The sequence below is a fragment of the Felis catus genome, chromosome B3, assembly GCF_018350175.1.
Source record: "Felis catus isolate Fca126 chromosome B3, F.catus_Fca126_mat1.0, whole genome shotgun sequence".
Lineage (NCBI taxonomy): Eukaryota > Metazoa > Chordata > Mammalia > Carnivora > Felidae > Felis > Felis catus.
Window position 1 is genome coordinate 144,273,023 of NC_058373.1, and position 13,722 is coordinate 144,286,744.

The following is a 13,722-nucleotide window of genomic DNA, read 5'->3' on the forward strand; positions in this document are numbered from 1 at the left end:
CGCGCTCCCGCCCCCGTCCCTTGGACAGACGGGCTCGCCGAGCCAACCGCGCTGCCGCTCGCCGTCCGAATCCCACACAAGCCAATGGGAGCGCGCGGGGGGGCGGAGCCAGCCCGCGTCGGGTTGGGCTGCGCGCGGCTTCCCCCCCACCCCCGGCTCGCCCCAGGCCCCGCCCCCCCCCCCCCCCCCCCCCAGCCCGCTCGCGGCTCCCGGAGTAGTTAGTGCCAGTGAAGTGCGGGCGGCGATGAGAGCGAAAGTTGCGCTCGGCTCGGCGCTGGGGGCTTGAAGCCGCACCGCGCTCCGCCCGCCCGGCCACCCCCGGCTCCGACTCGCGCCCGCGGGTTCCCGCCGCGCCCGCCCGGCCCCGCGCCTGCCCGCGCTCCTCCCCCCCCCCCCCCCGCCCGGCGCCCCCTCCTCAGGAGCCGCGGGGCCCCGCCACTTTCGCCCGGCCCCGGCCCCCGCCGATGCCGGCCATGGTGGAGAAGGGCCCCGAGGTCTCAGGGAAGCGGAGAGGGAGGAACAACGCGGCCAGCTCGGCCGCCTCGGCCGCCGCCGCCTCCGCCGCCTCCGCCTCGGCCGCCGCCGCCTCGGCCACCGCCTCCGCCTCGGCCGCCGCCGCCGCCGCCTCCGCCTCGGCCGCCGCCTCGGCCGCCGCCGCCCCCAATAATGGGCAGAATAAAAGTTTGGCGGCGGCGGCGCCCAATGGTAACAGCAGCAGCAACTCCTGGGAGGAAGGCAGCTCGGGCTCGTCCAGCGACGAGGAGCACGGTAGGTGGCAGCCGCCCCGCGCCGCCCCCGCGCCCGCCCGCCCGCGCTGACCGCGGTGCTCTGCTTCCCCGCAGGTGGCGGCGGCATGCGGGTCGGACCCCAGTACCAGGCGGTGGTGCCCGACTTCGACCCCGGTGAGTAGCGCCCCCGGGCCCCGCGACCCGAGGGGGCGGGGGCCCCCGGACAACTTTCTTTTTGTGTGTGTTCGCCCTGCTGTCCGCGGGGAGAACAGCAGGGCGAGGACGGGGAGGGGAGCACACACCCGAGCGTGGTCCGCGAGCGCGCCCCGCGCCCCGGGGAGGCTCAAGTCGCCCCCCGGCCGGGTCGCTGCCGCCTGGCCCGCTGCGCCCCCGAGGAGCGGGGCGGCGTCGGCCTGGGGGGGGGGTCCCGGGGTCCCGGCCGGCTGCGCCTCGGCCGGGGGTAGGGGTGGCGGCGCCGGAGAGTTAGCGTGCTGCGAGCGCCCCGGACTCGGGACGCCCTCCGACCCCTCTCTGCCCTGCCAAATGTCGCAGCACTTGCCTTTTTCTCTTCCTGCTGCCCCCCGGGCTTCTGCGTGCCCCTGCCTCCCCTCCCAGCCTGGGGCGAGGGGGGAGTAGAGAAACGACCCCCCCCCCCCCCCCAATTCAGTTAAGAAGTGTGAGCTTCCCAGAGGGCGCCTGCCCGGGGAAGAGAGGCTTGCTCGTGGCAGTTCGATTTTAGGACCTATTTGTAAATGTCCGTGTGTTTCCTTTTTTGTTTTGTTTTGTTTTTCTTGAAGGAAGGGGTTGTGAAAAGAATAGAACCCTGGGAAGCTTTAGCCTAACGAATTATTTCCACCTCCAAGAGGTCCCTCCACCCTCGAAGGGAACATTTACTTTCCTTGCTGCTGTTCTGCGTGGAAGCAAATTTAAAGTGGTACCAGAAAAAATCTAATCAGACAAAGGAATTCGTCAGATTTTAGTGCGTGAGATTCTAGCCCGGCTCTCCATGAGACTGTTCTTTAAAGACTGTTGGCATAGAAGATGTTCGAAAGGACGTGGGTTTTATGAAATAAAATTCGAAACAATCTTGCAGAAGTGGAGCTAACAGGCTTTCTGGTTGGAGGGCTTTAGAGCAGGAGGGTATCTAGGTTATGCCACTAGTTTCTTTGAGAAAATAAATGCATAACTGCCTTTCCTTGGAAACAAGACTGCAGAAAATTGCAAGGATCTAGTCCTTGAGAAAGGAGATCGCTCTTGAGCTGTTATTAAGGTACTGAACTCTGGGCGTTCTTTGAAGTGAAGATACACAGGGATCCCTGAGTGAGCTTTTGGGCACTCTGGGAATAAATGACCTTGCCCATATTTGCTTTCTAAATTTTAGTCTGTTGATTTAAGTCGCTTACATTCATGTAGTCTTAACACCCAGGTTTGGATTCCTTTTTAATTCGTGTTAGTCTTTTTGATCGGTTCCCCTTCCCCCACATCTTCCTTTTTTGGTAGTGACTTCTCATTGACAAGAGTGACAGATAGAACTGGGAGACCAGGCTTTTTCTCTTGTGTGCATGCCTTCTCCATTCCTAGGTTGGCCACCAGGGGAAGCATGCTGTTTTTTGGTTACAGTTGACCCTATCTTCATTTTGTAGGTCAAGTCCATCTTTGTTTTAATACACAGAACATAAAGCATAGGTTGTCACCAAGTTTCTCACATAGATTAAAAAAAAAAATCAACTTGCCACGGATCTTTTAGTAAGTTGGTCGATTTTTAGTACGTTTTGGTTATGTTGGTTTTGAAAGCTTTACTTAAGTATGTTGGATGTGACTAAGGAAATGGCAACAACAGGAATTAGATTTCTGATCTTCTTCTAAGTATCGATGTCAGTAGTGAGCCTGGCTTTGGGTTTGTTCTTTTCTTTGAAATGGCAGATATGGTAGGATCCTTTCTTGAGCTGCCCTTGTATTTTTCATGGAATAGGTACCAGCATGCATTTGCTAGAGACCTGCCACTCTAAAAGTGAAACATTGTAAATGTTCTGCATAGTCTGACTGCCAATGGGTTGGGTTGTGGCATTAACATTTACAGATTGCCTATTTTGTGTTGTTTTAAGCTGGAAAGGAATCTAACTGCTATGAAATAGTTTTAAGCCCTCTTTTGCCAGTCTGAGCAGCAGGACAGATTCATAGATGTGGCTGAAAATTGTGGGACCTTATTGTTTCTTAGTGAGTTTTTTCAACGTGTTCTTATATGGAACTTAAAATCTAAGGGGAGAGGAGACTTCCATTTTGGAGTAGAAGTGGTACACCATATTTGTTTCCTAGCCGCCCCCCCCCCCCCTCCAAAATGTTTTTAGGTCTTTAGACTGAACAGTTCTTTCCATGAGTGTAAGCTAGGAGAAATATGGAATTGAGATTGGGATTGTTAGTGCTTGTCCTTTTTCCCTGCCTGAGTTTGGAATGCATTTTTTTTAAACCAGAATTTTGAACGAGTGAGTGTGAAACTCTTCAGAGAGCCCTTTTTTCTTTTCTTTCCTTTCCTTTCTTTTTTTTTTTTTTTAACTCTCTCTGATGAGTTGGAGTCCACTGTGAGTGGAAGAAGTTGATTTTAATTTTTTTTAAGTCAGGTTTTATTTACCCATATTATCCCAAATTGAGCCTATTTAGCTTTAAAAGCAAATGGTTGAAGCTGGGAACATCTGATACTCCCTGCATAGTCCAAAGAAGATCCATTTCTGTCATCCTTTACAAAATAGAGACTGAAGCGGATGGGGCTCTGTAGCCCTAAAATACTCATTAGGTTTTCATAATCAAATTAAGACCCAGACTAGATTAGTGGCCTGTGGCATACCTTGGCAATTTAAAATACCATCTATGTTTACAATGATAGGAGAAATTTTATCGATTAGTTTTGAAAACAGACACCAGAATGTAGTTCTACGTCTTTAACTTAGGCTTTGCTCCCACGTATGGTGTCCAGATTGCCGTTGTGTATGTTGTCATTGGTGTCTTAGAATTTGGTAATCGTAGAACAGAGTAAGAAGGAAGAATGCTTATTCTGTCCTACTTCTGGTAGGTTATTTCCTATATGTACTTGCAAAGCATAATTTAATTTCAAATGAGTAGTGTTTTTCTATATAAAGATGTGAATGTTTTCCATGATCTTACTGGTATGCACGCAAGGCAGGAATCTGGAGCCTATATATTTCTACCACCGGTTGGCATTCTAGCTAGAGAAACACAGTGACAGGATTTTAAGGTTGACTCAAGTTCTTTGTTTTCTGAAGCATGTGTTTTTATGTCAACTTTCATCCTGTGTTGGTTGTCAGTATCACAGTTCACTGATACTAAAATTATGACTCTTAAAGAAGAAGTTGTTATTGGCAAATATTTTTGAGATAATAGTCCTTTAAAAAAGCAACCTGTATTTGTACATTGAATCCAGTTTCATCAGATTTGAGATTTTGGGTTGTCATTGGCTCAGCTTGTCACTTCAGAGTTGATTTCTCTTAGTAAAATGCATTAATGCTTTAATGTGGAATAATTTTGCTGAACAGGGGGTCTTGGCCTGTTTTTTGTTTCTTTTTACTGCTGGTTCTATGTTTGTCCTTGACCACATTATTTTCTATGCTTTAGTTTCATTGTAAAAATCAACTCTATAGATATTCTTAAATTCACAAGTTGTGGTGATTGTGGTATGATTTAGACATACTTTGAGGCAGTGTTCACTCAAATGAGAGGTTAGGGTAATGATAAATGCTGTGAGATCAACTTTGTTAAGTAGTGTGGTGGGGAGACACCTAAATCTAGTCGTCAGGAGATTGAATGCCCGATCTCTGTGACTAAGCAGGTGGTAAACAGTGGAGCTGGTCACTTTATCTTCAGGAACCTCGGTTTCCTCCGTCATGAATCAGGGGTTCTTTGCATCCCTAATGGTCTAGGATTGTATCAGTTACGGTCCTCTTTGTAATTTCATGTTTCTTTCAGAAGCAGTGTAGGGTAGACAGCTTGGGCGGTGAGAATTGTCAGACCTGGGTTTGGGTCCTGGCAGGGTCTCTTGCCAGCTCCGTATTGACCCGGGGCAAGTTCCTTCACTTTTTTTCTTTTTTTTAAGTTCATTTATTTTGAGAGAGAGAGAGAGAGAGAGTGAGTGTGAGTGTGCGTGGGTGCATGTGAGCTCGGAGGGGCAGAGAGAGACGGAAAGAGAGAGAATCCCAAACAGACTCCTCTCTGTGAGTGTGGAGCCCGACTTGGGGCTCAAACTCAGGAATCATGAGATCGTGACCTGAGCTGAAAGCAGGAGTTGATGGCTCCACTGACTGAGCCGCCCAGGCGCCCCAGGTTACTTGAGTTTGCCTTCATCTGTAAAACAGAGAATAGAACTTTCTTCGTCAAGAGAAGGAATTACCTTATGCATGTGAAATGCCTAGCACCGTGCCTGACGCACAGTGAATGCTAAGTAAACATCTCCTGGTGTCCTTATTTTAATTGTCATCCGTGTGACTGGGGTTGCCAACCAGTGGTCCTTGCATTACCTGCTTTACTTGGAGGGAAGACCGGGTTATGATGAAAACATTGACTTGAATGCAAGTTGTGCGCCGAGATATTTGAAGATGATTGCTTTTGAGTCACATGTATTTGCTACGATTTAGGGATATAAAGATAGAGAAGGAGTCCAAAGCATTTGTAGAGCAGAAAAAGAATACTGAGGACCAGAGAGTATAGGTAATTCAGGTCAGGTTTCTAGATTGTACTAAAGATACCTTGAATCCGTCCCCAGGCCAGGAGAGGTACACATTAACTAGGTTCTGAGCCAGGGAGTTTTTACTCTAAACTTCCAGGTCCTTGTCTCTGAGAGTTAGTGTTTTCAAGGTGGCGTCCTTTTACCACCGTACTCCCTTCCTGGGGTGATGACTGTCATTCAGAGGTTAGCTGGTTGAAGCTCACCACAACATAGTTGTTTTAAAATCAGTGTTAATTTGTACTGAAGAAATCTCGGCTTACTTTTAGAAAGCCATTTTCCTTGGTATTATAAGGTTTTGCAGGGCAGTTGAGTTGAAAAAGTCTGAAGTCTTTGGAGATGAAATATCAAAATTGTATCCAAGTTACTGTATTTCCCCCCAGGTTGTCGTCTGTCGTTTTCTTCTTTACAACGTAGGTTGTTGTAATGAATTTATGGTTTAGCCCTCATTTCTGAGCTTTTCCTCAGAGGTTCCATGAATGTTGTGAAAAGAAATAGGCTTGTTTGTCACCTACTCTGATGGAGAACAACGATCCTTGTTCAGGTGTATGTTTTAAGTTTGTATTTCTGTTTAAAACAGAACTTTAAATCACTTTCTGGGAGAGGAATCTCTGTACCAGCGTAGTGAAAGTCTGAGTAAGGTACGGCTTGGGGATGGAACACTGGTTTAGTCATTTGGACTGAGTTAATTTTCCCTGCAGCTTTAAAGAGCAGTTGTGGAAAGTAGGGTTATGGTTGCAGTGTAACAGTTTCTTCTGCTTTGTGTTTTGAACGTTTCATTAATACATCTTGGGGCGTGCCGGTGGCTCAGTCAGTTAAGTGTCCAACTTTGGCTCATGGGCTCAGGTCATGATCTCGCGGTTTGTGAGTTCGAGCCCCGCGTTGGGCTCTGTGCTGACAGCTGGGAGCCTGGAGCCTGCTTCGGATTCTGTGTCTCCATTCTCTCTGTTCCTCCCCCACTTGCTCTCTGTCTGTCTCTCTCAAAAATAAATAAACATTAAAAAAATGAAAAAAAAATACATCTTATCTAATGTGTTGAGTTTCATAAGAATTTCCTTTGTTGAATTTTAAAAATGGAATATTTTGAAGTCGATTTAAAAAGCATTCTCCTAAAATGTTTGAGAGAAATCCATATTTTAGAATGACATTAGGATGTCATTTAAATGAGATGTTAACAGTAATCCCTAAAACTCCTGTTTTCAAATTAGGCAAATTCTTTAAAGATGTGGGTTTTAGTAAAAATTTCATACTAGACATAATTTTTGAAGTTTTTGGATTTTCCCTCCCTCAAAGTAATGAGAGTAAAAATTAAAATGTCCATCTAACCCAGCCTTCCTTTGTCCTAGATAAGGAAAATAGGGGCTGGGGAGATAAAGTGACTTATATTTGTCTTTGGGTACCTAACCATTGAAAGTACTGCAAGGTAGACTGGAGACCATAGGAGGTCAGGCTTCAACCTTGTGTTATTTTAGATGTTTTAAAGCCTTGTTACCGGGAATGGCAATTGGGAGCAGTGATATGTGTTTATAATTTTAGAACCAGAAGTTAACAGTTAAGCTTTTCACAAATGGAAGTGACTGGATAGTTATTATGCATAATTTGAATATCTTTGATTATTACCATAGGATAGGACAGAATTATAACAATAGTTATTTTTAAAAAAATAAACGTTGAGATAGAACGGGAAATAATACACGTCCCCACCACTGTGATTAATACTTTATATATTAGGCTGTATTTGCGTCAGGTGCAGCTAAGGGCTAATTCTTCCCTTCCCTCCACTAATTCGAAGTTGATTTACGTTTTTCCTGTGATAGTTCATTTGCTTCCTCTGAGAAGCATATGCTAAGCTAGGATTAGATTTGCAAGAGATTCATAGGGGTAAATGCCTGTGAAGGATAAAGAGGAGAGGAAGGTTAGGTGGCAAAAGCCCCTCAGACTGGATGTAGGTGCGACAGCCCCGAAGGAAAGCAGAAAGCACAGTGATGGATGGTTGGATCCCGGCGCCTGAGGCTGGGATCCAGCTTGGAGAAAGCCTCAGCGGCAGCACCTTGCTTGTTGGAGGAGCCCATTGGGCAGGGGTGGCCCTGCTCTAGAGTGTCTGCTGGGTTCAGGCACTGGCCTGGCGCTGGTGTGTATGCTGCCGCGGGTCCCAGAGGTGCCAGGCCGATGGGACTGCCAGCTAATGAAACATCTCTCAGCACTTCTCTCTCGAAGGGAAATTGGAGCGGCCGGCTCTCAAGGCCTGCAGAATTCCCGTGCATGTTTTTGTACTTTAATACATGCTTAGGGATGATAAGCAGTATGTTTTGTTACTGTCAAAGTCTTTTTGTAAGTGGAGTTATTTTGTGTATTCATTTGCTTTGATGCTTTCCAAGCAAGTACATGTCCACCAACAAGGCACCTAAGTTCCTTTTCACCCAATCTTCACTATAGGGTTAGATTTATTAACTTTTTGCAGTGCTATCTTTTTGTGGTTTATGTTGGCATTTTTTAAAAATGTCTTTTTATATGTTTTTTGGCTACTTGAGTTCCTCCCATGGATGTGTCTTTTGCTGTTTTTCTGTAGAGTGTTGGTCTTTTTCTTATTGATTTGTGTGAGTTCTTTATATTTGGTGCTAATCCTTTGTTAGGATTGCGGGTTGATTGAGTTTCTTTGATTAGGAAGAAATAAAAATAATGTTCCTGATTGGATGTATTTCTGCCGAGAGCCTGGCCTTGGTATATAGTCCCTGGAATTATTATCACCAGGACCCTTGACTTGGAAGATGAATGTCACTGAGACTTGACGCATCTTCGTTTGTTTTGTTTCAGTGTTAGATCATTTTGGTGTGCTAACTTATCAACTGCTTGACCCAAATTACAGTGCCAAGTGATCTGAAAGCTTCTGATTTAATTTCTGTCCAACATGTGGTTATGTTAGCATGTTAGAGGTTAAAGTTATGGCTTTAGTTCCTATAACAGAAATTGAGTTTCTTACAAATGGGTATGGTGCTACATTTATCTGTCTAATGGATTTGCCACTAATTAAAAGGGAATGGGTGAGTGTGCGGATGGGGAGGTAAAACTTGTCATCACTAACAGAAAACCTCCAAAGGAATGATCTGTCAGTGCCGGGTGAAGACAGTGCTGACTGTGTGTCAGTCTGGTTTGAACACTTAGTATTTATTGTTTTAATGTTTATTTTTTTTTAATGTTTGTTTATTTTTGAGAGACAGAGCGTGAGCAGGGAAGGGGCAGAGAGGGAGACACAGAATCTGAAGCAGGCTTTAGGCTCTGAGCTGTCAGCACAGAGCCCAACACGGGGCTTGAACCCACGAACCGTGAAATCATGACCTGAGCCGAAGTCAGATGCTCAACCAACTGAGCCACTCAGTTGCCCTGAACGCTTAGCATTTATTAGATAATTTTAAATATGACAGTCACAACAATCATATAAGGTAACGTTATTATTCCCATTTTCCAGATGAGGAAACAGAGGCTTTTTGTTCTGGTTCAACCTAATAACTTGCCCAAGGTAGTGCATTCATTCTAAGATGCCCTTAGTTGTAAGATGCACCATTACTTATTTATTTTTCTTTTTTGTTTTGGTGTTTTGTTTGTTTATTTATTTATTTACATCCGAGTTAGTTAGCATATTGTGCAATAATGATTTCAGGAGTAGATTCCAGTGATTCATCCCCTATTATAACACCCAGTGCTCATCCCTACAAGTGTCTTCCTCAATGCCCCTTACCCATTTAGCCCATCCCCCTTCCACAACCCCTCCAGTAACCCTCTGTTCTCTGTCTTTAAGAGTCTCTTATGTTTTGTCCCCCTCCTTGTTTTTGTATTATTTTTGCTTCCCTTCCCTTATGTTCATCTGTTTTGCATCTCAAAGACTTCATATGAGTGAAGTCATATGGTATTTGTCTTTCTCTAATTTCGCTTAGCGTAATAGCTTCCAGTTCCATCCACGTAGTTGCAGATGGCAAGATTTCCTTCTTTATGATTGCCAAGTAATACTCCCTTGTATATATATATACCACATCTTCTTTATCCATTCATGCACCGATGGACATTTGGGCTCTTTCCATACTTTGGCTATTGTCGATAGGGCTGCTATAAACATGGGGGTGCGTGTGCCCCTTCGAAACAGCACAGCTGTATGCCTTGGATAAATACCTAGTAGTGCAACTGCTGGGCCGTAGGGTAGTTCTGTTTTTAATGCAACATCATTTTATATATCACTAAGAAAGGAAAAACTCCAAGATACCATTCATTGTTAAGTTGGAGTCAGATTTCAACCTACTGTATTTCAGGGAGAGTCAGCCAGAAATCCTTTTTAAGAAAAACACTTAGGGGCATCTGAGTGGCTCAGTCGGTTAAATGTCTTACTGTTGACCTCAGCTCAGGTCATGATCTCAGGGTGCTCAGTTCAGGCCCTACATTGGGTTCCGCATTGGGCTCCATGCTTAAAATACTTAAAAACAAACATTTAAAGATAGAAGTAGTGCTTTATTGGATCAGTTGGTTCGTTGTTTCCATGTGCTCCCAGGTGTTCTGGAGTTTTATGTTTATGGTTGCCAGAATCTGCTTCGTGCCCAGTTATATTCCTTTTCTTCCTGGCAGTGAAAACACAGATTGGTTTGGTTGATTGGCGCAGATTGGAGTGAGTTGCTTTACTACTGCATGTATGTTGAAATAGTCTTCAGCGGGGCGCCTGGGTGGCGCAGTCGGTTAAGCGTCCGACTTCAGCCAGGTCACGATCTCGCGGTCCGTGAGTTCCAGCCCCGCGTCGGGCTCTGGGCTGATGGCTCAGAGCCTGGAGCCTGTTTCTGATTCTGTGTCTCCCTCTCTCTCTGCCCCTCCCCCGTTCATGCTCTGTCTCTCTCTGTCGCAAAAATAAATAAACGTTGAAAAAAAAATTAAAAAAAAAATGAAATAGTCTTCAGAGCTTCAAATACAATTACAGGGGTTTTTGGAGGGGAGTGATTTCTTTTTTTTTTTTTTTTTTAATTTTTTTTAACGTTTATTTCTGAGACAGAGAGAGAGTACGAATGGGGGAGGGGCAGAGAGAGAGGGAGACACAGAATCGGAAGCAGGCTCCAGGCTCTGAGCCATCAGCCCAGAGCCCGATGCGGGGCTCGAACTCACGGACCGTGAGATCGTGACCCGAGCTGAAGTCAGAGGCTCAACCGACTGAGCCACCCAGGCGCCCCAGGAGGGGAGTGATTTCTTAAGATTATATGATTTAAGGTTATAATGGATAATGTCAGTTTAGCCACCCTTCAGTTTAACAGATATGAGAGTAACATTTAAATATCAACTATCCTGTCTCCACCCCCAGTCCCACCCAATATATTTTTTTACAGGTTCACATTGAACTTGAGCTGTGGAATAAATTTAAGAACCATGTCTTGAATAAGGTGTGAAATGATAAAATATCTGAGAGAGTATTTTTAAAAAACCCTTGATTTCACCCGTACCAACTATCTGGTTAGTATTGTTCAGCAACTAATCCCTTCCTTGTGTATTATTGCCGTCCTCCTTCCCCTATGCAAAAACAAACAAACAAACAAACAAAAAACCCTAAACCAAACTAACCCTGTCCCACCTCCATCCAAGGTATATATTTCTTGGTGTTACTAGTTTTGTTCTATTTTTCAGAGACCAGAGTATAAAGAAAATTGCAAGCCTTTTCCTGATCGACTCAAACGTGAGCTGTGCCATGTTTGATTTTATCATAGTGTAATTTAATTAAGGACTAGTTTTTGTCTGCCTAGAACCTCAGGGCTTCCTTTGTACTTAAACTGAGGGCACTTAGGTGAGTCTTTGCTCCTAACGGTGAACTGTGCTATTCTTCAGTTTCATCTAGTGGCCAGGAAAGACTGCTTGATGGCCTGTGTCTGAAAAGGTAAATTAAAATTTTGGGGTTACCTAAACATTAACGTTGACCTGAACTAAGGGTATTTCTGTGCTGTGTTACGCACACACACGTGCACCCCTCTCACGGAAGGTTACGTGCCTTTACCTCTGCTGGCGTGGGGCTCGTTCTGCTCTCAGAATTAGCGCGGACGCAGAAGGTAGGGATAGCAGAGTAGAGGGAGTAGTTAGTGTGGTCTTAATACTGTAGAGTTTTCTGGGAGCTTCTGCTTTCATAGAGGGCAGCGGCATAGTTCTTTGAGCCACCAGTTCAGGTTTAAATTCTTTAAGGCTCGGGGTCCTTGGGTGGCTCAGTCCTTTGAGTGTCCGACTCTTGATTTTAGATCGGGTCGTCATCTCAGGATTCGTTGGATTGAGCTCTGTGTCAGGCTCTGCACAGGGTGTGGAGCCTTCTTGGGATTCTCTCTCTCTCTCTCTCTCTCTCTCTCTCTCTCTGCCCCTCTCCCGCTCATGTTCTCTCTCTCAAAATAAATAAATAAACTTAAAAAAATTTTTTAAGGCTCATCTTCTGCTAACTTGTCACAGCTGGATGTGGTTCTGAGTTTAGTACGAACATGTTCTTGGTGTGGCTGATGTTCCTTGAATAGGCATTTTGTAATGCACATTTAATAACTAAGCAGCAGGCTCAGTCATTTAAGAAATGGAAACCCAAGGAAAAATGAATTTTTAGATTACATGTAGAATCTGATTTTCCCTATTTTTTGTGCTCTCGTTATAATGAATTTATGTAAATTAGAGGTGCACATCTTGCTTAAATACATTAATTTTTTTTGTTTGTTTTAAGTTTTATTTGTTTAGGTAATCTCCACACCCAACATGGGGCTTGAACTCATGACCCTGAGATCAAGAGTCATATACTTTTGATCTCCTGAGCCAGCCAGGCACCTCCCAATTTTTTTATCAAGGTGAGATTCACATAACATATACAATTAACCATTTTATCTTATTATTTTTTAATGTTTATTTTTGAGGGAGAGAGAGTGCCAGCAGAAGAGGGGTAGAGAGAGAGAGAGACAGAATCTGAAGCAGGCTCCAGGCTCCACGCTGTCAGCACAGAGCCTGATGCAGAGCTAAATTCAAGAACTGTGAGATCATGACCTGAGCCAAAGTTGGACACTTAACTAACTGAGCCACCCAGGCACCCCTAAAATTAACTGTTTTAAAGCGAACAATTTATTGGCATTTAGTACATTCACATTGTTGTGCAACCACCACCCCGTCTAGTTCCAAAACACCCCTAAAAGGAAACGTCATCCCCGTTAGGGAGTTACTTCTCATTTCCCACTGTCCCCAGTCCCTCATACATTGCTGGCAGGATACAGAGGGTCACCTAATCCTTCCTGTGGTGGAGAGTGGGGGGATTAAAGGAACCAGGAAGTTTTAGGTGAGATGCTCCTTTGAGCCAAGCTTTAAAAAATAGTTTTTTGTTTTTTTTTTTAATTTTTTTTTTTTCCAACGTTTATTTATTTTTGGGACAGAGAGAGAGAGCATGAACGGGGGAGGGGCAGAGAGAGAGGGAGACACAGAATCGGAAACAGGCTCCAGGCTCTGAGCCATCAGCCCAGAGCCCGACGCGGGGCTCGAACTCACAGACCGCGAGATCGTGACCTGGCTGAAGTCGGACGCTTAACCGACTGCGCCACCCAGGCGCCCCTAAAAAATAGTTTTTTTAAGGGCGCCTGGGTGGCTCAGTCAGTTAAGCATCTGACTCTTGATCTCTGCTCAGGTCATGATCTTACAGTTCATGAGTTTGAGCTCCACACTGTTAGTGTGGAGCTTGCTTGAGATTCTCTCCCTCTTTCTCTGTCCTTCTTCTTGTGTGCGCTCTCTCTCTCTCAGAATAAAAAAAAAAAAAAAAAAAAGTTTTTTTCAGGGGTGCCTGGCTGGCTTAGTTGGTAGAGCATGTGCTTGATCTTGGGGTCATGAGTTTGAGTCCCACGTTGGGCATAGAGCCTACTTAAAAAAAGAAAGGTTTTCAGTGTTTATAATTTTATGGTTTTTAGTAATTTAAAAATTAATAATATATGTAAGCTATAAATATTAAATTATTTTGAAAATTCTAATCTTAAAAATTTCAGTATAGATTTTCTTTTTGTCTTGAGCTGCCCAATAATGGAGCCACTACTATATGAAAATATTTAAATTAAAATTTATTAAATTAAAATTTTTTTTTTCAACATTTATTTATTTTTGGGACAGAGAGAGACAGAGCATGAACGGGAGAGGGGCAGAGAGAGAGGGAGACACAGCATCGGAAACAGGCTCCAGGCTCCGAGCCATCAGCCCAGAGCCCGACGCGGGGCTGGAACTCACGGACCGCGAGATCGTGACCTGGCT

General features: G+C 44.9%; 1 protein-coding gene across 3 annotated transcripts in view; it reads left to right on the forward strand.

The window, feature by feature from the left end:
- Positions 1-380: 380 nt before the first annotated feature.
- Positions 381-13,722, forward strand: part of RCOR1 (REST corepressor 1) — a 129,349-nt gene continuing 116,007 nt past the window's right edge. The window contains exons 1-3 of one of the 3 annotated variants that reach the window (XM_045060562.1): positions 536-768; positions 843-902; positions 11,110-11,158. In XM_045060562.1, the coding sequence (XP_044916497.1) occupies positions 667-768; positions 843-902; positions 11,110-11,158 (211 nt within the window). In that variant the 5' untranslated portion in view covers positions 536-666. Of the gene's footprint in view, positions 769-842; positions 903-11,109; positions 11,159-13,722 lie in introns of all 3 variants that reach the window. The other 2 variants (XM_023256081.2, XM_045060561.1) reach the window with 2 other exon arrangements.